Source organism: Haliotis cracherodii, unplaced genomic scaffold, assembly GCF_022045235.1.
Source record: "Haliotis cracherodii isolate W230 unplaced genomic scaffold, xgHalCrac1.p SCAF_13, whole genome shotgun sequence".
Taxonomy (NCBI): Eukaryota; Metazoa; Mollusca; class Gastropoda; order Lepetellida; family Haliotidae; genus Haliotis; species Haliotis cracherodii.
In genome coordinates this window covers 25,867,022-25,894,287 of record NW_027266268.1, presented here as the reverse complement: position 1 = coordinate 25,894,287, position 27,266 = coordinate 25,867,022, and the positions used below count along the sequence as shown (strand labels likewise).

At 41.6% G+C, this 27,266-nt stretch overlaps 1 protein-coding gene across 1 annotated transcript in view; it reads left to right on the top strand.

Annotated features, from left to right (window-relative positions):
* LOC139458548 (cdc42-interacting protein 4 homolog) overlaps positions 1-21,052 on the top strand; it is a 29,114-nt gene extending 8,062 nt beyond the window's left edge. Inside the window, exons 3-14 of the mRNA XM_071239977.1 lie at positions 3,244-3,391; positions 4,058-4,120; positions 4,909-5,013; positions 5,233-5,361; positions 6,104-6,140; positions 7,918-8,090; positions 8,618-8,833; positions 17,381-17,493; positions 18,445-18,577; positions 19,417-19,565; positions 20,306-20,391; positions 20,889-21,052. Coding sequence (XP_071096078.1) covers positions 3,244-3,391; positions 4,058-4,120; positions 4,909-5,013; positions 5,233-5,361; positions 6,104-6,140; positions 7,918-8,090; positions 8,618-8,833; positions 17,381-17,493; positions 18,445-18,577; positions 19,417-19,565; positions 20,306-20,391; positions 20,889-21,052 — 1,516 coding nt within the window. The remainder of the gene's footprint in view (positions 1-3,243; positions 3,392-4,057; positions 4,121-4,908; positions 5,014-5,232; positions 5,362-6,103; positions 6,141-7,917; positions 8,091-8,617; positions 8,834-17,380; positions 17,494-18,444; positions 18,578-19,416; positions 19,566-20,305; positions 20,392-20,888) is intronic.
* Positions 21,053-27,266: the final 6,214 nt, after the last annotated feature.

The following is a 27,266-nucleotide window of genomic DNA, read 5'->3' as shown; positions in this document are numbered from 1 at the left end:
TGGTAATCAGAATAAACATTTTACACCTATTGTATAGTTCGGCTTTCCCATGTGAGTACAATGGTATAAAAAAGGGGGCGTTTCCCCGAGGTCACATGGTCATCTGGCCCATGTAAAGTACAATGATATAAAGAAAGAGGCGACTCCCTGAGGTCCTGATTATCTGGCTGAGAATTTGACCTCATGGAGTGACCACAATCAGCTTACCTGTGACAGCCATGTGTGCTGCGGATTAGCACGTACCTTGCCTCATTATGTTACAATGTTGGTGTGTACTTTAAAAGTTGAAAATGGAGGACAATAAGAACAGTTGATGATGAATATTCTTATTAACCCCTGTTGACCTACTTATCTATTGGTCCCTTTCAACATGCAGTCAACATAAGGCCACACCACTGTATTTCCTTGTTTACAGACAAGCCTTCCCACAGTTTGTATCCTGCCTCTTACCATACTAGGGGTGGTGAGGGAGCCTAGTGGTTAGAGTGTTCATTTGTCATCCTGAAAGGTGGGGTGAAATGGGGTTTAACATCGAGTCCAAGATGATTGCACTTATATCGCTGTGTGCGAGCGTGCACTCACACTTGTACTAGTCAGGACTAATGCAGATTTTATAGTGCTAGCCCACTGAGATACCATGCTGTAGTTTTAACATGAATACTCCACTCAGACGCAGTATACTGACTCCAAGCCAACTAGTCCTTGTTTTAGCCCCTTAATACCAAGCACCAGGCAGGGTAACAACAAGTACCATCTTTTAACTTCTTTTGGTATGACGCGGCTGGGATTGAACCCCAGTCTTGCTGCTCTCCGGGCGTAGTTTCTACCACAAGACCTCAGAGGTGGTCCATCTTGAAAGGCCAAGGCTGGGTTCCCCACATGCATGTACAGTATGTGAAGCCTATTGTTGGTGTACCCTACTGTGATATGGCTGGAATATTGCTAAAAGTAGTGTAGAACCCACCTCACTCATTCTCACCAAGAAGCTCTGAAAAGCCTTCAACTGGCCTGATATGCTTAAACAACCTGGAAGACAAGCCACGTAACACCCATATCATGTCTAGCTGCAGTCAACCAGAAACTGCTGACACAGGTTTTTGTGTTGAAGATACCTCCTCCTCCTCCTTGCCAGGGCAGATAGTCACCCGAAGCTCTGTGCCTTCTACATTATTACCAACTCCAGGCTATGATAAGAAACAGCTGGTGAACCTGGCCTGGCATCCAGTACAGTCTCCACACCGGCGTAATCATAAAAAGCAATTTAATCCTGTTTATCTTGTGTAGTAGGCTGGTGATTAGGCAATGCTGGCTTCTTTCGTCCTCTTTGTTGATTGTTTTCATATGAAATAAAACACACGGGCTTTAGGTTTTGGTTTTGATAGATTGTGATGGTGTAATCAGACTAAGTGTGTGCGACACAAAGAAAATACATGATTGACAGAACATTACCATGATTACAGGAACATGCAATGCTTTGTAACAGTGGTGCAGTGGAGGTTTGAGCTTTGGCCTTCAGTACCCTGTGTTGTATGAACTGACTAATTTGGCATGCTTGCCATAAAAGGCGACTATGCTTGTCGTAAGAGGTGACTAACGGTATCAGACTCACTGACTTGGTTCATGCATGTCATCGTATTCCAATGGCTTGGATTTATGCTGATGATGTCAATCACTGGATTGTCTGGTCCAGACTCTTATTTACAGACCGCCGTCATGTAGCTGGAATATTGCTGAGTGAGGTGTTAAACAACAAACAAAAAGGACTATTTTGGAGATTGGGTGATCACAATGGCTGCTACATATGAATATGGGCTGGAGACTTCACTGGGCTGAAGAGGTGTAATCCAGTAAAACATACATTGTGAGTGATCTCAGAGAAACAGGTTTAAGAACTAATTCCATGCCCTCCTTGTCATGAGAGCTGACCTGGCTGAGTGTCAGTATGCCCAGTGGCATGGATTGGTGCTCATGCTATCAACCTCTGGTTTGTCTAACCTTCAGTTTATTACAGACTGGTAGAGGTGTAGTATTGCTATCTGTACCATGCAATAACTTTCACTTACTGACTCAGTCACTGCTCCTGCTTAGCAATAAATGTGTTAAGTATGTGAGGACAATTAAACACTGGCTGATTGTTCATACCAAAGTTTGTAATAATACAGACATGGTCAAGCACTTGTCTATTACCCTATGACTTGACCCTATGCAGCGGTAGAAACTAACAGTTTTCGTCCACTAGTCCTAATAATGATTACATCTAGCAAAACCCTTAAAAAGGGCAAGTTTGTACTAGTCCTTATGATACCTTAACTATTGGGCAGTTAGTCAAGGCCAATTTCTCACACTGCTATGACAGTGACTAAGTAACATTCCATCTTGCATCTAATCATCAATAGGATCTTTATTCTTCCTGGAATGGCTTTGACCCAAAGGAATGACACAGACAGTCCTTCTATACTGACATCTCACCTGTGAAGGTGTAACCAGTATCTATAGCTGCCCCAGTGTGTTTATCTCGTTCCTAGCTGGCTTCATCTATGGCAACTCTGCATGATCCTACCCACCTACCTGTGTAAAGTTGTGTTTCCTGGCAACTGTCCGGAGGTGTGGGTGGGGCTGTGTATTACCCCCTCCCTCCCTCCCTCCCTCCCAGGTGGATGACATCCCCTCTATATACCTGACAGTCAGGTAGGGACTCCAGCTCTTTCTATCCTGTAGTCTTTTATCTCAACAGCTCTTGTCGGGTCTGAAGAAAATCCGTTTAGCCATGTGATGCTGGTTTGGGGAAAACAGGTCTTATTTTACGTGGAAGGAATACTTCAGCCATGGCATGCTGGTTTTGGGGAAAACAGGTCTTATTTTACATGGAAGGAATACTCCAGCCATGGCATGCTGGTTTTGGGGAAAACAGGTCTTATTTTTCATGGAAGGAAGACTTCAGCAAAGGCATGCTGGTTTTGGGGAAAACAGGTCTTATTTTACATGGAAGGAAGACTTCAGCAAAGGCATGCTGGTTTGGGGGAAAACAGGTCTTACTTTACAGGAAGGGAATACTCCAGCCATGTGATGCTGGTTTGGGGGAAAACAGGTCTTATTTTACATGGAAGGAATACTGCAGCCATGTGATGCTGGTTTCGGGGAAAACTTTACAGTGAAGACCAAAATGGTCCTACTTTAACAACAAACATTACATAAGTAAACAGCTGGTGGCTATTGTAACTAATCCGTGGGTTTGTGTTTCAGGTTTACGTGGTCGCGGGCGTTTGTGGACATGGTGAAGGAGCTGCATGACATCGCGGGCCAGCATGAGATGGTGGCTGAGAACCTGCAGGGCACCGTCTTTAAAGACCTGCAGGCTCTCATCGGGGAGCTCAGACAGGAGAGGAAAAGGGTGATTGCTTGTTTCAGACTCAGTTTTAGTAGGGGCATGGGGTAGCCAAGTGGTTAGCATTGGCTCGTCATGTCGCAAGCACAGGTTTGATTCCCTAGATGGGTGTGATGTGGGTTTCTGGTTACCACCACCATGATATCGCTGGAATATTGCTAAGTGTGGCGTAAAACCAGTCTTAATCATAACACAGTCTTAATCATAACACACCAAATTTTGTATTTTAAAATGAAGCTGGATGCAATGCAAATTAAGAACACTTAGAATGTTTGGTTGATCATTGGTTAATTTACCCCCCAAATCCTTTTTAAGTTGTTTTATTGACAGATGCACACATTAAAAGATGTTTAAAAATGGACTATTGTTTTCATGCTTTTACAAAACTCATAGAAACCCTATTGTTTATAATTGATACATATAAAGAGGTGTCATATAGACATTAGTTATAGATTTCCAAATGGTGGAGAAATCCATCCCTTACAGGCCTACTTCCCAACCTACAGGGATCAACCAAACTATAGGATATGTACACACTTAATATAGAAATGGCCACACATTTACGAACAGGACACAATCCCCATAAAGCGTGTGTGATAATGATTAAAATCTGCCACATTTTCATGTCTTAGCTCCTGTGGGGTGTTGATGGATGTGTGTTTATCATTTCAGCATTTACATGAAGGAACAAGGATTCAAGATTCACTTAAACAGTCATACCAACAGTTAGATAAGGTGAGATGCATGGCCGTGACTTCTCTGTGGGGAGTTACCAACAGGTTGGGACACCTGAGCAAGGGGAGACAATTGGGAGTACTGTTAGATACCAACTTGTAGAATAAGTACAAGGCTATGCAAGCTCTATTTTCTTAGGTGTTTGTCTCAATTACATATGCCATGTGGTTGCCTGCTTCCGTGTTCTTGAACAAAGAGAGGTAACTCTCAAAACTGTGTGTCAGCTATCACAGTTCAGCGGTAGACACTACACTACTTGAAGTGATGTTTGTGCAGAGGTGACCCGTGAAGATCCGGGGTAGAATAGGTCTTCAGCAACCCATGCATGCCGTAAGAGGCGACTATGATTATCGGAAGGGGCGACGTAAGGGATCGGGTGGTCAAGCTCTCTGACTTGGTTGATGCATGTCATTGTATCCCAATTGCATGGATCGATATTCATGATTTCAATCACTGGATTGTCTGGTCATTTAGCTGGAATATTGCTGTGTGTGGCGTTAAACAACAAACAAACAAACAAAAATTGTGCAGAGGAATTTGTTTTAAACAACTGATCAGAGTCATTACATTGCGTGCAAATATGACATCCGGCATTTCTTGAAAGTAATTAATGCTTTCAAATTGTAGTAAAAATAAATATGACATGGTCATTTTTGTATTGATTGTATATTCTCAAGTGAAGAAATGTAGATTGATGCAATATCTCTGAGTTAAAGGTATGTTGTGTACTGTTTCTGAGGTATAAGAATAACTTTACATGGTGTTGACATTATGTTTACACCTTTCAGTCAAAACGACAGTACGAAAGGGCTTTCAAAGACAGTGAAAAGGCTCTAGACAATTACAGGAAGGCTGATGCAGACATCAATCTGTCCCGAGCTGAAGTGGAAAAGGTAATTATCACACTGTGTGTCAGTCTTGTGTGAGAAGAGCTGGAGCTAGTGTAGTGGGGGAACCATTTTCCTGTCACAGGGAGGCTCCAGGTTTGTTCCTCAAGTGATACAATGAGTAAAGCACTTTTAGTCCTGGAACGTAGGTAAAAGTGTTATGTTTATACTGTTATCAGCTGAAAGTTGTGAAAATTTCCCATGTTTTATTTCTTAACTTTGCAGCATCGAATTGTGATGAATACGAAGGCTTCTCAATGTGAGGATTGCAAAAACGAGTACGCTGCCCAGCTCCAGCAGACCAATGCTCATCAGAGAGAGTATTATTCCACCGGCATGCCACAAGTATTTCAGGTAGTACATCCGGCTTCATCATTCACAACATACCGTGAACTACAGTCATAACCAACTCAAAGGGACCACTTATTTAAGATTGTTATAACCGTAGTTCGTTATAAGCATATATGCAGCATACACAGCTTATGGACAGGACAAAAAAACTAACTGTTCGTTATATCCGTCAGTTGGTTATAAACGTCTTGGTTATAAATGTAGTTTACTGTATGCAATTTGTTTGAGCAAGGACCTTTTGTAGCTCACCTGGCAGCCTGTTCACAGTCCTGTTACTAAGATTGTCATAAATGTCTCATAGTGAAAAAGATCTTATCTAAGCCCATTCTTGAAGCTGTCTTAGTGCTACGTTTCTTGAAGCTGTCTTAGTGCTACGTTTCTTGAAGCTGTCTTAGTGCTACGTTTCTTGAAGCTGTCTTAGTGCTACGTTTCTTGAAGCTGTCTTAGTGCTAAGTTTCTTGAAGCTGTCTTAGTGCTAAGTTTTTTTAAGCTGTCTTAGTGCTATGTTTCTTGAAGCTGTCTTAGTGCTACGTTTCTTGAATCTGTCTTAGTGCTAAGTTATCTTAAGTTTATTACCAAAATTATAACAGTCATGCGCAATTAAGTAAACAATGACTTGCGCATGCGTGTGATGTCCCATTAATCTTTTCTTGAAACTACACCCGCTATTGTTTATGTCAACACGACCGACCAATCAGATTAACTCTTGAAAAGGTAAGAATTTATGGCCTACCCTTGCCCAAAGCAAGCTAACCCTAAGGACCGAAAAGATATGTTGGATCGTAAAAATGTGTTAGTTTCCCTAAAACCGAAAAGGGGTGTTGGATCGTAAAGATGTGTAAGTTTCCCTAAGACCGAAAAGGGGTGTTGAAGGATCGTGAAGCGAGAGTCACTGGAGTAGTATTGCGAGACAGCGGTCACACTATAGCGCAGTAATTGAGCGAGATGGTAGAGATCAGCCTGCACCCGGTAAACTACATCGTCCCTTTGACCATGAGTACAGCGTATGAAATATAGTGAATTGAGTGATCTCCTTATCAACTATGTACAGCTGGATGACTCTCTGTTTGAAAAGTCTATGAAAGAATATTCCTTTACGAATGATGTTGAAAATGTTTAAGGGCCAGCACATTTAAAAATGGTAACTCGGGTACCCGGGTCGTGGGGGTAACGAGTAGGACCCGGGTACCCACAGGACAACCCAGACTTGTGGTTAGTCACGTGATGTATTGTTTAAAGACAAAAATTATCTAAAACTCTATGGTTACGCTACAAGTCACTAATGTTCGCATTTCTTTCTGACTATGCACCCATTCTTTCGGACTATTGTTGAATAAAGATATAACTTAAGTCAACTTTATTGTATACATGACCAGATTGTTTGATACCTGTATCTAAATACGTTTTGCCAATTGGACATTTTGTACCTGTCTCTTGAGATCCACAGTGGGTACCCGTGTAGTAGAGGGGTGGGTACCCGGGTAGTAGAGGGGTGGGTACCCGGGAAATGGAGGGGTGGGTACCCGGGTAATAGAGGGGTGGGTACCCGGGTAATAGAGGGGTGGGTACTTTGTAGTAGAGGGGTGGGTACCCGGGTAGTAGAGGGGTGGGTACCCGGGTAATAGAGGGGTGGGTACCCGGGTAGTAAATTTGGACTTGTTCCAGTCCTATTCGACCCAAACATTTTTGATGAAGCAGGGAGACATACACTTGCAATATCAATTACAAAACACAACCAGTCCAACAGAAGCTTTTACTGCTATCACACCGAGTTCCCAGAGATTAAGTAGTGATAGATGAAGCCTTCATTTATCAAGGGAGGGCACTTGTGGCCCACTCGTCTCAGGCACCGCAATTCACTGTGCAGAGTTGCGTCCCTTGGGCTAGCCAGAAACCTATGATTGTGGGTTCGAATCCCGGTTCGCCCCGATTATGTTTCTAGGTTTGGCAGCACCATACCCATGCTTGTGGGTTTCACCAAAGTGGTAGACGCCTGATACCTGCATCACTTCGGGCTTTCCTCCCACATTAAGCTGACACGCCATGATATAACTGGAATACTGTTAAAAGCGGTGTTAACCCAACTCACTCACTCACTCATTTATCAAGGAAAGTATCAGCTTGTAAAACATGTTTGCGACTATATGTCATACACCATTTGAAAGGTCTAATCCTACTGTTTATGAATATGAAAGTTATGTCATGTTTATCACATTACTTTAAAAATACTTAATTAATAATTACTTATATAAACTATCAGCCCAAGAACAAATCTGTCGGACGTCAGCAACCCATGCTTGCCGTAAAAGGCGACTATGCTTGTCGTAAGAGGCGACTAACAGAATCGGGTGGTCAGGCTCACTGCATGTCATGATATCTCAATTGCGGGGATCGATGCTCATGATATCAATCACTGGATTGTCTGGTCCAGACTTGATTATTTACAGACCGCCGTCATATAGCTGGAATATTGCTGAGTGCGGCGTTAAACAACAAACAGATCAAATAAAAAATCTTAATCAACTTTTATGTCATATTACCCTTTCATCTTTTTACAAGTACAAGCTTATTTGTGTGTGTTTCAGGGTTTACAAGATATGGACGAGAAGCGAATCAACCGCCTCCAGTCAGCTATAGGTCAGAGTGCAGAGGCTGACAGGAATGTCATCCCCATCATCAACACCTGCATCGACGGCATGCAGAAGGCTGCAGCAGCCATAAATGCAAAAGAAGTGAGACTTCAATACAACCATGCACAATTGTTTAATGTCTGAATGTAGTGTTGAATATTGCTAGTAGAGAAGAATACATTTATGCTTACCAGGAAGTAGATGACAGAGTTAGAGTCTTTGTTCGTTTGTTTCTTTGTTTGTTGTTTAACCCCACACTCAGCAATACTCCAGCTGTATGGCGGCGGTCTGTAAATAATTGAGTCCAGACCAGACAATCCAGTGATTGATGTCATGAGCATCGATCTACACAATTCATCAAGCAAGTCAGCGAGACTGACCACCTGATCCCATTAGTTGCCTCTTACGACAAGCATAGTCGCCTATTCTGGCAGGCATGTGTTCCTGGAGACCTATTCTGTCCAAGCTCTTCATGGGTACAGACTGCTCTTCTCCCCCCCCCCCCCCCCCCCCCACACACACACACACACACATACACACTCACACACACTTGTACGTCGCTATTTAAGTGCTATACTTTTGGACGTGGCGTTTACTCCATTTCATCGGACCTCATCTTATGTTTTCAGGATTCAAAGATGGTTATCGAGAGGCACAAGTCAGGGTTTCAGGTCCCCAGTGACATTCCATTCGAAGATCTGAGCAACATGCAGGCCACCGAAAACTCGAACCACTCCACACCCAAATCAGCGCCTTCAGACATGAAAAATACCTATAAGACATCCACTGTTTCTGGCAAGAGTCGGAAACGAGGGGGAATATTTGGTTTATTTCAGTCATCAAAGGTAGGTCATGTTCAGATTGTTGGTCTCTCTACTAACATATTGGTCATTTTGAATTAGCATATTAACAGGAGTGTGCACTGTTCTTTTAGGAAGCACATGTACTACCAACCGAACATAAGGGAACGATGCACTTTGCTTTGTCTGTCATACAGACCTGAAAACAAATTGATCCCATACAGCCCATGCTGGTCTGTAATATTTGGCAAGTCTAGATTACTGCAGTTTCTCAAAATGAAGTCCCTGGGCTCCTTTTTGTTGTATTTTATTAAGATGATAATTTATCTGTAAAATATTTTCATTTCAGAGACTAGATGTTAGTCCACATTTTGTTGTAATCCTTTAGGTAAACTAGACTCAGAGATTCTTTTAAATGTAATGACTGTGACATCTCATCTCACACATCCACTGATTTTGCTGGTGTTTTCCAAGCTTTATTTCATGTTGGCTCATCTAGACTTAAAGAAACTTTTGAAGTGAATAGGGCATCCTACATATCTGTTTCAAATCCTGTGTTTGAACCTTTGACCAAAAGACCCACATAATACAATATCCTACCGTTGCCAGCCCCCTTTTATTTCACAGATGTAATTGATCAGTAAGTATTCAGTCTCAAGCTGTGTGTGTGAACTCACAAAATGTTAGCAGGTGGTACACTATGAGGAACGCCAAAATATTTCGCCCACTTTATTGTTCCCTTACTCTGTGTTGGTAGTACTGCTAGATTGTAAGATGTGTTTTTGACTATTGTAGGGCGAGGTGTTATTGTCAGTAGATGTGATTTACAGGGAGGGAATTCGTTCTGTTTACAATGAATCAACGTTTGTCTTACTTTAAAAAAAAGACAAGATGTTTATCCATACTATAGCAAATCTTCTTTATTCCTAATATTCTTAACTATGTGTAGGCAGCCATATGCCACTAACCCAAGCTAGAGTGTTTGTTGCATTGGCAGATAGGCTAGATTATAATACAGCTTTCACTGTAGAGACTGTGTGGTATGCACTCGGATGTATTTCACAACCTCTTGCATATGGTCATCTGACCTACTGTATCATGTGTAAAGTGAATATTTATCATGCACTTCATTGTACGGTCTACTCTAGGTGTTACTTTTGCAGATTCTTTTTTTAATTTTTTTAAAAGGTTTTTATTTAAAAATTTGGGGCGTAATGGAGTCATTCCTACAGATATGTTGTGCTCAGTTGTTTTTACCATTATTCCCAATTTGTAATTATAAATATGTGGAATTTCCAAGTTTGTTTTCTAAAGATGATTTGTCTTCTTAAACATTGACTGAACATTTTTATTAACTGTTGCTGCAGAAATCTCAGGTCTGTTTGATGGCAGTTAGACTAGATGTTGGATGTTAGTGAAGCTCCTGTGTTAGATCAGTTGTCAGACATGTTTCATCTTGCCTCATCGTCGGCTTCATCCTTCAAGGGCACATAACGTTCATCACATCAATTCACATGTATTCACATGTATTCTCATGTCTCACGTAGCAGACCTTTCACCGTAGTTCATTTTCATGAATTGCATACATCTTTCCTGACAACTGATTTAACTCAAGAGACGTATTAATGTTATGACGCTTCCAATTTTTCGTCAGGATATATTCTTTTCGATTTGAGTGCTTGGTGTCTGACTGTTGACTCAATTTGTTTGTAGGTTTCTCTTCAGTGTATTTGTGTGAGTGTTAACAACCAACAGAATTTCTCGGGAGAATTTTGTACCAAAGTTTTATTTTCTAGCCAGCCGTTATTATTTGTTTTTCCTCATGTTAAAGATCATTGGATTATTGGTATGTAAAGAATGCAGTCCTGTTTTCCATCCTGCATTATAGTTTCCCCTGAGTTTCCTGTCTAGTACCCAGTCCTATGTTTTCAGCATGGCATGAGTAGGTGTGTGAGTAGTTGTGCTGCAAGCAGTTTGACAGCGTCGGCCAGATGGGGAGGACACCTTGTGTTCCATGTAGTTTTGTAGCATCCGAATAATGTCACATTACTTTAATTTTATGAATGTGTTTTTAAAAGCTATATGGAAAGATAGCTGAGGTAAGTGTATCTCTGTGCTGCCTTGATATTGACATGTCGCTATGCACAGCTACGGGCTGTCCCATCATGTTTACCTAATAGATTCCCGATTTGGAACATCGGCACTAACAACCCTGCCGTATGTACATGAATCATAACCCCATGAAGACCACAAGACAATTTGCTTCCTAATAGATTTGCCTTCAAATATGTGTACATCTATTTTCCATCATGCAGCTTTCTATGTACTTACCGGGTATGGATCCTCGAGAAGGTACAGATTTATGGCTGTCATCGTTGAGAGCTATTGCAGATAAAAAATCTTTACCAGTCCGATTTCCAACTCGATAAGTAAATATATTGTTGCTCCATCTACAATATCAGTACTTGTATGTGAAGACGAGTGTCTCATGAAGTAAATCATGTTGCCTTTGTCGTTAGATCATGACGCTGGCACTTTGCTGAAGCCTATAAAGTACGATGCACATTTGGATCTGGAATCTATTAGGAAAACACTGGCACAGTCAGCAGCTCCGTGTAGCAACAAGTCCAAATCTAAATTGTTTTAAGGGGGCAGCACTGAGATAGGGTTACTACAGCGATATGGTAAACCACAGGTAATAAGTCAACAATTAAACTTCTGAAATGGAGCCCTTTTATGAAGTCAATAAGTCCATGGAACACTAGAGGTAGCTGCTGATCATGGCATAATGCTGGGTATCTTTGTCAAGGTGCATGGTCAGATTGCTTCCAGGTATTGTTTTGTTAATTTTGTTCTTTTGTGCGTCACTGTTTACATTGCTTTTTTCCAGGACAAAGATTTATTACAATAGAATTTTACATTTCTCATTTGTTTGGAAGTATGACGAACTGAGGTGATGGTTGGCACAGTTTTATTAGAAACCTCACCTTCTTCAGCACGTTTTCCAGGCCTACTTGGAATCAAGTTGGATGATTTCATCAACACCCAGAAAGTATCTCGATGCGTTAATTATTATTTGACTTGGTGAAAAAATTCAAAATTAATCCATCTTCTTTAACGATAATGTATCCCAACTTGGTACAATGTGCGTACATGTTTCTATGAATTGCAACTTCGGTCTGATATGGAGAGTGGTTGGTTTTAGTTTGGGTAGCTTCATACAGAGAGAGTTGAATCCATATAAGCATAGAGCGCTAGAGATGCTCATCCAAGCTAGATACTTTGGAACTGAAGGCTATGTGTGTATTTATTTTGTTTCTAGCTGTTATCGCAGTTACCCACAATCTCTACCACGGTAAATATGTCGCCCACCTCGTATGTCTGTGTCACTGTCCGTCGTCCGTCAGTCTCTCTCACTGGATCTACTGCACTATGTCATAGACAGACCATGCATTACAGCCACAGACCATCACTCTACACAGTACTCCTATGTTTGCTCTCAGAAACTAGGTGTTCCTATGTTGGAATGCAGGAAATATGTTCCCTTTAAATTCTGAATTTCTTGTCTTTAAAAAGTTATAATTTAGATTTCAAGTTGAAAAATAGCTATCCAAAGTTTCATAAGTATCATCCAAATTCACAAAAACATCACTTCTGGTAAACTTAAGATGTCACCATGACAACCTGTCATGTTTAAGTGTGATAACTGTTCGTTCTGATAGGACAGTGTCCACTTTCTTAGCAACCCACATCTTTTTTTAAACCAATTTCTAAAACGTAATCCCTGTGCGCTGTAACAAACAGCTTTTACACCATTTCGAAATTATTATTTTTTATATCCCAGTAATATTTTGCATATATTTAATACTAACATAGCTTAAAGTATGGAATATATTGCAATCACATCACAGATGTATGCAACTTGTCACAGATGTATGCAATGTGTCAAATATGTATGCTATGTGTCACACATGTACCCAGTGTATATGAAGGTTAGATCCAGGTATGCCGTGTCTATGATATCTTGTAGCATCCAGACCCAGGTGTCAGAACAGGCTGAGTAGATGATCATATCAGAATATGGCATTTCAGAAAACATCCCCTGCTCCCCTGAATCCCAAATCCCCTCTAATTTTTTTCACTCGGTCTCATTTGTTCACCCCTGAATCCCAAAGACTACTTAACACAATTCTTAATATTCACTCTACGAAGGCAGAATCCAGATCGCAGACGAAAAACTTTCAAACTCATTCCTAGCTCATGAAAGGGTATGATTTGAAATTGAATGACTGAGAAAAATATTTTAAAATATAATACATACAGGTAAAGGGAATTATTATGTACCTTATATTTTGTTAAATGTTGAATATACGTACCAAATAGATTTTATTTGCGTCCCAAATTCCCTTTAAATAGACCCTTGAATCCCATGTACAAAAGGACGTCTCTTTCTTGACCCGATTATATTGCTACAATAGGTATTCATTATGGAGCTGTCAATCCTGGCCTGGGCAGATATGGTTTGATATGATGATCTACTGAGCCTGCATCTTACTCAGTTCCTAGAGTTAGCAGATGCAACACACTGTGACAGTTGATTTGGTCATATCTAGGATTAGTGTAGTCAGTTGTATACACAGTGTTAAACTAGTTAATGAAATGTCATAACTACAGCCTGTTAGTTGTCACTGTGTGGCAAATCTGCTCCACAATGTTTTCTGTTGCCTGTTTTACAAAGCAAATGTCGGAAATTGCACAATGGGCTTTTTCCTGTTTAACGATCACAAGAATTCATTTTTTTGAGAGCTCTGTGAAGTAAGAATTGTGTTTGCATCCTTTTACTCAGGAAGGAACAAATTGTATTTCCTCTGAATGTGTATAGCATGATGACATTTGCTTTGAAAAATGGCAGCAGAATGACAAGTAATATGATTCCAACTGGGTTAGCCATAGACTTCTGGATCTGTGGTATATACTGTGAATCTACCACCCTGTCTGGTGTATATATACAAGGGGAAATAATTCATCACACTCTGGCTTCTGAGCAAACAGTCAAGACTGTTGAATCTGTCATCCAGAAATATTTGAAACATGTTCTCAAACAGAAGATTGCACCTCCAACAAATTTCTTTTATCAGTGAAGATAGATGACAGTTTCTTTTCACATAGTTGTCAAGATCCGATGTTTATCAAACATGTAGTGCTATCAAATACGCAAACAACAATGTTTGGCATGGGGCATCTTTGCAGAAGAGTCCCAAGGAAATACATTTATGTTGCAACTGTTTAAAGTGCATGGAATACAATCAAAATTAATCCGGACAGGTGAGTTATGTAGACTTGTGATGCTGTATCTTGTTTGAAAACAGGATTTTCAGAGAGGAACAAATCTTATATAGGTTGAAAAAACAGCTTCAGCATCTGATTTTCACTTGTGGGCTATTGTTTAAGAACATATTTCTCCCTTGTACAACACCAGATGGGGATATAAAACGTGGGATGGTCTGGGAAATTTTCTTAATCATTGTCAAAGAGCACTTTAACAAACAGCACAGCATAATGATTGGGAAAGTTTCACAGAGGGCATCCCCAGGTTACAAATTGACAACTTGTAGTCCTAGATGTACTTCCTTCAGTATGTAACCATGGTAACTGTCTTAGAGAACATGTAGCGACTCTGTGATGTCATCAAGAAAGATGCATGTCTATCTATTGTATATAACAGGAAATTGTTTCATCAAAGCAGTGTTGGTACAGAAATATGGACATCTATCTATGGAGAGAAATATTCGAGAAAGTTAACTCAAATTTGCTACGTAGTGTGACCGTGTGTAAATCTTCATCTCTTTAGATGATACGTCCATTGTCACAAGCAACCAGCCTGAGCACCATGTTTTATATAATTATCTCCCCTAACTTTTGAAAAAGATAGATGCAACTATACTTTTTTTAGAAACAAGGAAGAAAAGCAAACAAACCTTCCCATTTAGTTCCATCTCCAGCACTGTTTTGTGAGTTATTAACCAAATGATTTCTGTTGTACTTAACTACCATGATGACCTTGACCTTTGGATGTTGGTGGCCGGGAACTCTAATTACCATCAGTGTTGTTCTAACATGACACTGTTACTAATACAACATGGCTGTGCCCTGGAGGGGCCCAAATGTACGACACCATGTAAAGTTATTTCTTGTGGCTGCGATTTGATTCAGAATTCAACCCTGTCAAGATCCGGGTTAAAATTGGTCTTCAGCAACCCATGCTCGCCGCAAGAGGCCACTATCAGGTTCAGATGGTCAGGCTTGTTGACTTGGTTGATGTATCCCATTTGTGTAGATGGATGCTCATGATGTCATCACTGGATTTTCTGGTCCAGACTCTATGAGGTGGAATATTGCTGAGTGTGGGGTTTGACAGCAAGCAAACAAATGACATGTCCACGGAGTGATGTTGAAGTGGATCTCCATTGATACCCATTGATACCCTCTGACATGTCGGTGGGGATTCCAAGTATCTGATGTTTGTCTTAAGCACTTCTAAACCTGGGATCTTTCTGATACTGTGGCTCTAGCTGGCGTGGATATTTGCTCATACTGTCAACCACTGGTTTTCCTGTGTGAAATTCAGTTACTGGATGTTGCCATATAGCTGAAATACTTCAGCGAAAAACAACATTCACTCTCTCACTCACTCTGAAATGTGCAAATGCTTCATTAAACTCTAAAGTTTGATGTGAGGTGAAATGGGGTTTAGCGTCTTGTTCAAGATTGTTTTACTTATATCAACGTACATGCATGAGTGTGTATGGCTGCTTGTACTACTAGTCCAGATTAAAACTGGTTTTATAGTGCCCGCCCACTGAGATACCATGCCACAGTATAACATGGATACTCCACTCAGACACAGTGTACAGACTGAGCTGACTAGTCCTTGTTTTATTCCCTTGATGCAGAGAACCAGGCAAGGCAACAACAAGTACCATATGACATGGCCAAGGACTTTCCATTCTCCAGGCAGACGCTCTGTCCACTAGGCCACAGGGCAGTCATAAAGTCAGAATACAAACCACAGTTGACAAATATGCTTGTGTAAATGTTAATTTGACTTAACATGCAACTGTACATTAATGTCAACTGTCCACGAGGATGGATTAATGTCTTGATAACATGGTGCTCTGTAATATGGAAGACTACAGTTTACTTGACAAATAACGAAATCAATTTCTATTACATGAAGTTCAGGCTATGAATTCTAAGCGAGAACAGTATGTGACAACTATTTGGTACGACTTTGTTTACAAGGTGCAATTAGAGAGTGAGTATTGTTATTGTGCCAGAAGCTGTAAATCAAGCCATGGGGTCATCGGAGTGTTGCTGCACAATATCAACACTTGACTTCACAAGTAGGCGGGTCAGGTTGACTTCCTCAACCCTGTCCTCACACTGGTGTAAGAGGCTACTTAACATTCCCTGCGTTCTCACCAGTGTTTTCTGCATGTTGTCCATAACAGAACATTACATTGTCCTTAGGCTCGCAGTGGGTTTTTTTTGCCTGGAATTATTTTTTGTTGATTTAATGTGTTACATTTGCAGGATATGCTTTACTTTTCCTAAGCAAGTGTCCAGGTTTGATATTTGATGGACTGAGGCACCATTCACTGGACATTTAATCAATGCCTGGGATATTTATTTACATTTTTGCTGTGCTCAGTAAATGCTCTTTATGATCTACTGATTAATTTAACTGACCGGTGGAGATCCGGGGTAGAATAGGTCTTCAGCAACCCATTCTTGCCCTAAACGGCAACTATGCTTGTCATAAGAGGTGACTAACGGGATCGGGTGGTCAGGCTCGCTGACTTGGTTGATTGATGTCATCGTATCCAAATTGCATGGATTGATGCTTGTGATGTCAATCACTGGATTGTCTGGTCCAGACTTGATTATTTACAGATCGCCGTCATATAGCTGGAATATTGCTGAGTGCGGTCTTAAACAACAAACAGAACAAAAAGATTAATTTAAGTATTTCATCTGATAACATTTTGTAATGAAACAGTATAGACAGCTTAATAGCTGTCTCGTGCTTACAAATGAGTGAGTGGAATACCAAAACGGTTTTAGGTGGTTATAAACAGCAGTGGTAGAAATTGCATGCTGTGGTATGCTTTGGTATTGCATGCGTGCATGTTGAGGGTTATCAGTGGTAGATGCTAGTATGAGGTCCCTTGACCTCGTTGTGACAGTTGTCCTTTAGGAATGATGATGGTGATGATGATGTGCGGTCATTTCAGTGACATACAGCCATATCATTGTATATGAATTGTGACCTGCCATGAAATTAACATTGAGTAATTTTGTGTAACATGGCATGATCCCACAGATAAAGAACGCAAATTTAGCAGCTTATTTCGCTTTGCTTAATGATCATGTAGAGTATTGTTATGTGAATGACATGCTTTGTGGTAAATACGAAATGTTTTGTTAGAAACAATTTGTTAAAGATACTTGTGACATATCTGCTTGATGGTGGGCGTTTACATGGATATTGACCAGTTTAGAGTGAGATATGACTGGTTTGATTGTCTTCAGGTGGATGACCCAAAGGAAGACTTCAGTGACCTGCCTCCCAATCAGCGTCGGAAGAAGCTGCAGCAGAAGATTGATGCAATCAAGAAGGAAATGGCCAAAGAACAGGCAGAAAGGTACTCTAGGGTTGTGGGCGGGTGGTATTCCTTGGGGGTAGCACAGACAGAGAGGTACTGTAGGTTTGTGGGAGGGTGGTAGTCCTTGGGGGTAAGACAGGCAGAGAGGAACTGTAGGGTTGTGGGAGGGTGGTAGTCCTTGGGGGTAGGACAGGCAGAGAGGAACTGTAGGGTTGTGGGAGGGTGGTATTCCTTGGAGGTAAGACAGGCAGAGAGGTAATGTAGGGTTGTGGGAGGGTGGTAGTCTAGTCCTTGGGGGTAGGACAGACAGAGGTAATGTAGGGTTGTGGGAGGGTGGTAGTCTAGTCCTTGGGGGTAGGACAGACAGAGGTAATGTAGAGTTGTGGGAGGGTTGTAGTCCTTGGGGGTAAGACAGGCAGAGAGGAACTGTAGGGTTGTGGGAGGGTGGTAGTCCTTGGGGGTAGGACAGGCAGAGAGGAAATGTAGGGTTGTGGGAGGGTGGTAGTCCTTGGGGGTAGGACAGGCAGAGAGGTAATGTAGGGTTGTGGGAGGGTGGTAGTCCTTGGGGGTAGGACAGGCAGAGAGGAACTGTAGGGCTGTGGGAGGGTGGTAGTCCTTGGGGGTAGGACAGGCAGAGAGGAACTGTAGGTCTGTGGGAGGGTGGTAGTCCTTGGGGGTAGGACAGACAGAGGTAATGTAGAGTTAAACTGTTACAGGGATAGCTTTGTTTCAACTTGAGATTATATAGGACTTGCTGTTACAGGGATAGCTTTGTTTCAACTTGAGATTATATAGGACTTGCTGTTACAGTGATAGCTCTAATTCAGCTTGAGATTATGTGGGACTTACTGTTGTCTCGAAGTAAAAGCATTGCCCCTGCATGTTCCTTCTTTATTTATCATTTTCGGTTGTGTGGAACCTCAGTATTGACATAGGTCTCTCAACTCCAACACAACGGTGTTTGACTGTATACATGGCTTGCTGTTACAGGGAAGGCATGTTGAAGATGAAAGATGTTTATGCAAACAACCCGGCTCTAGGAGATCCAAGTACCTTAGATAAGAAAATAGAAGAAAATGCTCAAAAGATAGATGATCTACGGCAAGATCTGCAAAAGTTTGAGGTGAGTGAAAACACGTTGATGCCATTTAAACAATATGATTCCAAGTACAGACACAGGGGGCAGGTGGACACACAGACACGTCAGTTAGATCACTCTCGTCAATCAGTAGGTCCTGAAACATATAACATTATACTGGAGAGTTCTTAAGGATTGTCCCAACACCTTACTTGCTGTGTCTGACTGCTATAGGTATACCATGATTTGAATTACGTATTTATACTTCCGACAATATGTTTGGAAAATACTGGTGTATATTGGGTTTTCAAAATCATGCATATTTTCATCTTGTTGGCAAAATGTACATCAGTGACAACTCCAGTTGAAATTATGAAATTAGCATCTGATTCCTGTGATCGAAGAAGCAAAATTATTCACCACCAGCCTCCTGTATAGGATCTGTCTATTACGTTTGTGTTGTGGTCAGAGTAACATCCAACAAAATGGTGGACTACTACAAAGTTGTCAAAAAACTGCAGGGGAAGTGTGATGTATGTGACCTTTTTTAGTATTTTGTTACAAATTACAAGTGAAAGAAGGCATGCAATAAATTGTGGTATGTATCGCAATACATGAATCATTACTGCAATTTATGGCTATAGAAAAGGCCAATACCCATCACTACTGACTACGTAAATCTACCTACTGTGTTCGTAGAGATGAATTGCTTGCTGAAATTAGTTGTTTGGATAAACAAGTGTCCGTCAATAATGAGTTTCATGTTCAACATTGTCCCTGAATTATTTTCAGGCTATCGAGGTTCCACGAAAGTCAGCATTCAACTTACTAGGTAGTGTGGACATATTGAGTGATGAAATGAGTGTTTGTGTTATGTGTTCCAGAATTATCTAGGTGAGGCTGATGGTAAACATCGGCGCCACAGTACGTCTAACGAGTCGCTGTCCCCAAGTGTGTCAGATGGCAGTACCCCAGCCAGTCAACAGCAGGTCTCCGAGCCAGGAACACCAAACCTGCAGCATAATGTGTATGCGTAAGTATATGCTGTCAGTGTCTGTCACATCATGGTTGTTGTGGGGGCACAGGGTGCCCAGTCGTCTAAGGTGCCGCAGTTTGCCGTGGGTTTGAATCCTGGTTCGCCCTGGTAATGTTTCTAGATTTGTGAGCAGCACACCCGAGCTTGTGGGTTTCACCAAAGTGGTAACTTCTGAGACCTGAATCACTTCGGGCTTTCCTCCTGACTTGAAGTGACATCACAAGTGGAATAAGTGACGTCACGACCGGAACCAATACCGGAAGTGACGTCATAGATGACACCTTTATGACCTTTGAGAGACCGGAAATGACATCTAGAAAGGAAATGAAGTCATTTAGACCCGAAATGACCTGCCTCTGCACATGGAAGAGGTCGTCCAGAGTGCTATTAGGGATACGACTAATGATGTATAGTTGACATTGAGGAGGACTTCTGATGAAAATCTGATTGTTTAGTTTTAGTGTGGTCGCAGCCTGAATACAATATTATGGCAGTGATGTAATAGAGGTAGTATTCCAAGAATTATCAACAATAACAATTGTTTTGATGTTGATGCAAATGTTACTCTGAATATTTGCAATGTTCATTTCACATCCATAGAAAACAAACATCTAGCTGAACCTTACATATGATATGTACCTCTGATATTTATGTTTCTTTGTGGAAACTTCACTGTATCGTAATATGAAACTGCCTCCCACTCACTGCTAACGTCTCATACTGACCTTCTGTTTCAGGCCTATTGATGGAGATGAGGAGGGGGAGGATGAGTTTGAAACGTTTCCTATCATCGGAACCTGTCGGGCATTATATCCTTTTGATGGTGAGTTCTACAACTGTAGCAAAGCCCATGCCAACTTTCATCACAACATCCGTTCCAAAGTAGCTTGATGCTGATTTATCTTTATGTACACGTGTTGACCATGTGTCATTAGACAGCAGAAAACACAGTCCTCCTAAATAAGACCGCCTCCATGGTCTTGTTGAAACAGCATCTGCCTGGAGACGTCATGCCAATAGACGTTAAAAGAAGGTAGTTGTTTTTATCCTGCCTGACACTCAGTAGTTTGGGGACAAGACAAGGACTGGTTGGCTCGGAGTCAGTATACTGTGTCTGAGTGGAGTGTCCATGTTGAACTGCAGCATGGTTTCTCAGTGGGCTAGCACTATAAGACCGGCAATAGTTCGGACTAATACAGGAAGACACGCACACGTATGCACGTCGCTATATAAGTGCAATAGTCTTTAACATGACATTACCCCCATTTCACTTTACATTACCTCTCCCAAATAAACTCACCCTGTTGCTGTGGTTTTCAGGAAGCAGCGAAGGGTCGATCTCCATGCTGGAGAATGAAGAGTTCAACATCATAGAGGCTGACCAGGGCGACGGGTGGACGCGGGTCAAGCGGGACGATACCTCCGAGGGCTTCGTGCCAACATCCTACATAGAGGTCCACCTGTACGATCAGGATCAAGTCTAGCACACCATATAGCATTACTCTAGTTCACAGACCTGAAAGATGTCACTGTCGGTTGTTAAAACGAGATCTCCAGGATGCAAGCTGCTGATTGAGTGTCGTGTTTCATAACCAGGAGAACATTGAGGTGTCTGCAGCGGGCAAATCCCACTAGTGTTTGGAACAGACCGTCTCCATAGTTCCTTCATCAAGCCATGCTAGAAAATGCACCGTCCTGTTTTAACAGACTGAGAGCCGACTTGGAATGTGTGAAAGTACTATCATCAGGTGACAAGGTAACCTAGGTCATCTTTCAGGTGGTCAGTCCACAGCTCCATGCTTGCAATCAGTCAGATGCCTGCGCAGGCCCATCAGGTGATGGAGAAGCCCTAGCTTGCGTTGTCATCGGTTACACAGCTACGTAACATTCACCTTGTGATTGCATCAATTATCAAGCTACATAGATGCATCTTATGACCTTGTACGGGACAGGGTTGCATCAGTTCGTAAGCTAGTAGGATTCACCTTGTGACCTTGTGGGTACCGGAGATGACTGATGATACCTTCCACTGGGCAGTATCTGCCTGAAGCAGCTTCAGCCTCTCCCACTACAGTCCACGGTCCATGATGCTGTGTCACGCCATTGCTGTCCAGTGTCCATCTGCTTCATCTAGTAACTAGGTCAGTCAGATCTATGTAGGGTAGGGTTGATGGTGTCATTACTTCACGCGGTGAGATTACCCATCGGAGTCCAACACTGCATTGAGTTAACCCTGCAACACATCACCCACCCAGCTTCATCAACATCATGTATAACACCTGCTTCAAATGCTGACCGCAACATCATGGACCCTGAGCAAGACCGAAGAAGGATGCGATTTGATATAAATGTGTTCTGTAGTTTTCTAGAAAGAATGTACGTATACAAGAGTCACACAGTTGTCGAGGAAACGTATTGATAATGGACAAAAGAGGATTGAATGAAGACAGTTGCCTCTTGATGTAGATTTGAATGATGGAGTAAGGTTTAATCTTGCTGATGTTTGAAAGGCAGCTCTTTGGTAACAGATATTAGAAGACTGCTGACAATGCATTTACATTGTGTGCTGTTTACCATGTGTTGGTGGTCAGATTGGATATTAATGCTGCAACATCAAAGGGCTGTCTTTCGGCTTCATCTCCGACTGTAGTTTGGGGAGAGGTTCATGTTACGCTGATGATTAAATCGTGCAATCAAATTCTCTGGCTGGAGATAAACAGATCAACTTTTTTAAACGATCAAGGTACACTTTATACCTTTTTAATCTGTTTGATATATGTAGTCATTCATGTTGTATATATTTGATACTAATGTACTTATGCTGGCTTGCTGTACGCTGTTGTTGTTGCTGCTGCTGCCTGCACAGATGATCAGCATTCAGTCGGGATACAGCAAAGGGCACCTGTTGACTGCTGGAGAAGCCTGTGAAAGTAGGGGAAGTAACTCTATAGTAGTGATGCTCTTCCAATGAAGGCCGAGAAATTTGATAGAATTATGCACTCGAATTTGAAAAAAGGGAAGCACCTCTGTAACGATGAATTGAATTGAGCACGTGCTTTTATGTAGCTGGATGATTAATATGTTGAATTCTTGTCATGTTGTGAAATTCTTCAAAACATCATTTTCACAACATCATATTGTTTTAGTATCTACACAACTTGATTAAGAAAAAAGGCCTTTATTGTGTTGACTGAAGTCAACAGTCTTGATAGACATTTGTCTAATGTAGAAATATATATGGACAGCATACACACTACAGGAATATCCCCTACTGAGGAATGTCCACGTTGGTATCCCGACAACATAGACTTGCTTTTAGCCCTTTGTCCTTCCCTTGTGATCTTGTTTTAGCTCTGTGTCATGTACAGCATGCACATAACTTCTTAGTTGACGAGGATGCAGTTGTGTATAATATCATGCTGTAATTTGTGATGCTATATTATTTAAATCATTACTGTTTGTGCTTGTTAATGATTCCTCCCCGGCAGTGCAGGCATCTGGTAACATACAGCTTTTGTGGTTAGCCCAGTAGCAACAATGTCTTGTGTTGGTGACATTGGGTGGTTTGGTAGGGTAGCCTCATGGTTCATGCACTTGCTCCTTCACCTAGACGGTCCAGGTTTGACTCCCTGCTGGATTCAGCCTTGGCCTGTCCTGGTGTACTGGTAAGGTAGCCTCATGGTTCATGCACTTGCTCCTTCACCTAGACAGTCCAGGTTTGACTCCCTGCTGGATTCAGCCTTGGCCTGTCCCGGTGTACTGGTAAGGTAGCCTAATGGTTCATGCACTTGCTCCTTCACCTAGAAAGTCCAGGTTTGACTCCCTGTTGGATTGCCTTTGGTGTTTCTTTTGACATCCATCTGACACTTTGGACCCACTTTTAAGTGTAGTCTAAGTCAGAGTTTCAGTGTGGGTTGGAATAGCAGATCCACTAACATCATGATCCTTGGTTCAGCAAGTACTGAATGTATGCAACTTGACCATAACCAAACCAAACTCCTTTCTTTCATCACTATGTTGGTGCACCTTATTGACACTTGCTCCTGTCATACTTTCATTGTTTGCTTGAGGGCTTGTTCTGAACGACAACAGACAGTGTCTGGGCTTTGTTTTTATGTGTTTGTAAACTTATCAGAACCTGAAAGGATTTTGGAATTAGATTTCGAGAAAGTGAATTCATTTTGTACATGAAAATCATAATCACTCTCACTGTCGATAAAATTGACTTGACAGCCATCTGTGACATATCATCATTTTAAACATCAGCATGTTTTTAGCTGCTGTGACAGAGCAGATGTGTTCAATAGTGTGTGTTGCGATGACAAGCCCAGGACAGTATCTCCCATGTGGCTGGAATGTTGAAGTAAAATACACTAGCATCCAAACACCCACCTACTCCTACTCCCAAACCCCCATCAATCTCTCCCTATCATCCACACCCTACCACCGACCCACCCACACATATTCCACCCATCCACTGAGTACCACCCTCCCACCAAGTTGGATGTAACTCAGTGTCAGTCTCACAATATTGCCACCCACCCATTAACTCAATCTTCCAGACATCCACACACCCTCACTCACTAGACAAGTTTTGTTTCTGTTTAACGCTGCACTCAGCAATATTCCAGTTATATGACGACGGTCCGTAAATAATGGAGACTGGACCAGACAATCCAGTGATTGATGTCATGAGAATTGATCTACACAATTGGGATACAATGATATGCATCAACCAGGTCAGCAAGCCAGACCACCCGATCCTGTAAGTCGGCTCTTACGACATGGGTTGATGAAGACCTATTCTAACCCAGATCTTCATGGGCATCCATGCTGAAGACCCTGTTCAATTGCCCGTATGGGTAAAGTGTGTGAAGCCCATTTTGGTGCCCCCTGCTGTCATGTGGCTAGAATAATAAGTTAAACCCTTCTCACTCACTCATTCACTCCCTGTCTTACCCACTCACAGATACTCATAAACCCACCCACCCACCGACACTGACACTCTAACACTCACCCACATGGGGTAGTTGGGCCACTGCTTGGCTGACTGATAATATATCACAAAGCGTATTGTAAAGTTGCCTGCACTAGAGTTGCGGACTGAAGACTCCCTGCCTGTTACTCTCTGCAGAAGCTGTTATCACTGTATATTATTTGTTTATACGGGGAGAAAGATTCCTACATTGTTACGTCGATATAACCTAGATCAATATCGTCCTTCCTGATTGTATACAAAGCATGAGGTCAGTGACCTCACTCTGACATTTCCCTTTCCTTCCTGCAAATACTTGCTTGTCCATCAGTGTGGCTTTTACCTGTGCTATGCAACAATATGGGTTCGCAAAATGCATGATTTCTGTGAATGAGGCATCGTAATTAAGCCTTACCCTTAATTAGCTAATGAGGAAGAAGAAACGAGTTGTTTTTTATTCTTGGGTACTTATCATGTACAAAACACTCCTGCTTTTCGTCAAAGATGAAAATTGTGGTCTAAGTTTACTCACTTCAACAATATCTAGGTCACCTGCACTAAATTGTAAGTTATCTACACTAATATGTAGAATACCTGAACTAATGTAGGTCATCTGCGCTAAATTGTAAGTTAAATCCTAGAGAACGAAATGTTCTTATTTTTATTGCTAATGTTTACAACTTGTTTTACTTGATCACGTTGTGCAATTGTCTACCATTTGCAAAAAGCAGATGTCAAGAAGCTGAACTCCTGAACAGATCTATATACCCGAGCCGTTCCTCTCAGCAGTGTGTATATAGTCGTTTGCTAGAGCTTTCTGCTGTTTGTTTGAAATCGTCAGTAGGGTCTTTCTACTGCATTGATCTGTGATGAAGGTGCAACATTTGTATGTGTAATGATAATTATTGTATACTTTGTTTATTCCGTCTCAACCCATTTGGGCCCCTTCAACAAAGGGGGAACGGTGGGGTAGCCTTGTGGTTAAACAGGGGTGAGAATCGTCCGCGGATCCGCAAATTTCCACAAGTCTTAGTGACAACAAATTTCTTAAAATCTGATGGCTTTCCCTCATAAACTCCCACAAATTATGGACCATGCTCCTTTGCAAAGAAGTTTCAGCTGGAAACGAAAATATCCGTTCTCATCCCTGGTTAAAGCATTTGCTGCTCACGCCAAAGACCCAGGTTCGATGGGTACAGTGTGTGAAGCCCATTTCTGGTGTCCCCCCGCCATGATGTTGCTGGAATAGTCCTACAGGCGGTGTAATACCATACTCGCTCACTCCACAAAGTGATCAACGCACTCTAACTACCATTATCATAAGCCTCTGTTAGAGATGCAGCATGGTTGCTGGTAGGGTTCTTTGTCCACTGTCAGTCATTGTGTATCTTTGTCCCCTTCTGATGTCACTGTCTGAGAGCAATTCATTTCCAACAAGTGTATCAGCTCATCTCCATTTCAGGACATTGCTGATAGTTCTGGGTTTTTTCACCAACCTATTACTTATGAGACTGTGACCCTTTACTTTAATGAGACCTCTCTGATTATACTTGAGGGCAACTGCTCAATCTGTTATCTATTAGATCAGTGTTTCCAATTGTAACCTTAACCTTAGTAATAATAATATCTGTCTGTAAGAGTTCTGCGTGGTAAACAGACATTGTGCTGAGTCGTCACTTAATGGAATGAGTTCTAGTGTGATTTCTAGCCCATTGCCTGGACTTCTGAGTCTAATGGAGAGAAACAGTTGTATACGGCCATGATTAATCTGTAAATCGGGATCTTTGATTGGATAGTGTTTCTTTCTCCATGCTGTGGGGCTACACTGTTCAGGCCACACCAATTTTGTTTTACAATTGCTCCTTCCCCAAAATTTAAAATGTGAAACAAATTGATTGTTTTTGTTGTTTTCACTTCTCTGTCAGTGTGTCAAGGGTGTGCATCTGAGGTGGACAACCTTTTTTATGTCACAGTCTGCTTCAAATTGTGACTGTCGACCACTACATTTCACAACACTGTAATATCACAACACTCAGTCACAGTGAATGTTGACAACAACGGTAAAGTCGACAACCCCTGTGAAAGTCAACAATCGTGTTGAATGTCGTTCAAGGTGAATGTTGATGACCACAGTGAATGTTGACAACAACGGTAAAAGTCGACAACCCCTGTGAAAGTCAACAGTCGTGTTGAATGTTGTTCAAGGTGAATGTTGACGGCCACAGTGAATGTCAACCACCTCTGTATGGACCCAATGGGAAGCAGGTTAAGGTACACTCAACTTATATCAACTTTTATCTTTCAATCAGCCTGTTTTGCAGATCTCATACTTAGATAATGTGTTCCTTATGATTGTGAATAGTCTCCGGATCTGTCTGACCTCCCTGTCTCCCCACAGTCTCTCTTATAGTGATAATCCAGTTGTTGATTTTTTAAGCATTTCTCTCATGACATTGACATTCTCGCCTCCTTGTGACCTGGGATAAAACTATTTACAGAATTGACTGGTATTGAATTATGCGTATTCAAAGTAGTGAAATTGTTCATATAGAATTAATACCAGTGTTACTGGATAGAGTTGAGAAGTTAGTAATGAACATTGTTCAGGATTATTACCTGTAGGCAACAATTGGGTACAAAATGTGAGATTTGTGATTGTGTGTTTCCTGGTTCTGAGGAAGATGGTTGTTAGCTTGGGGAAATGTGGGTGAGCTTCATGCTGA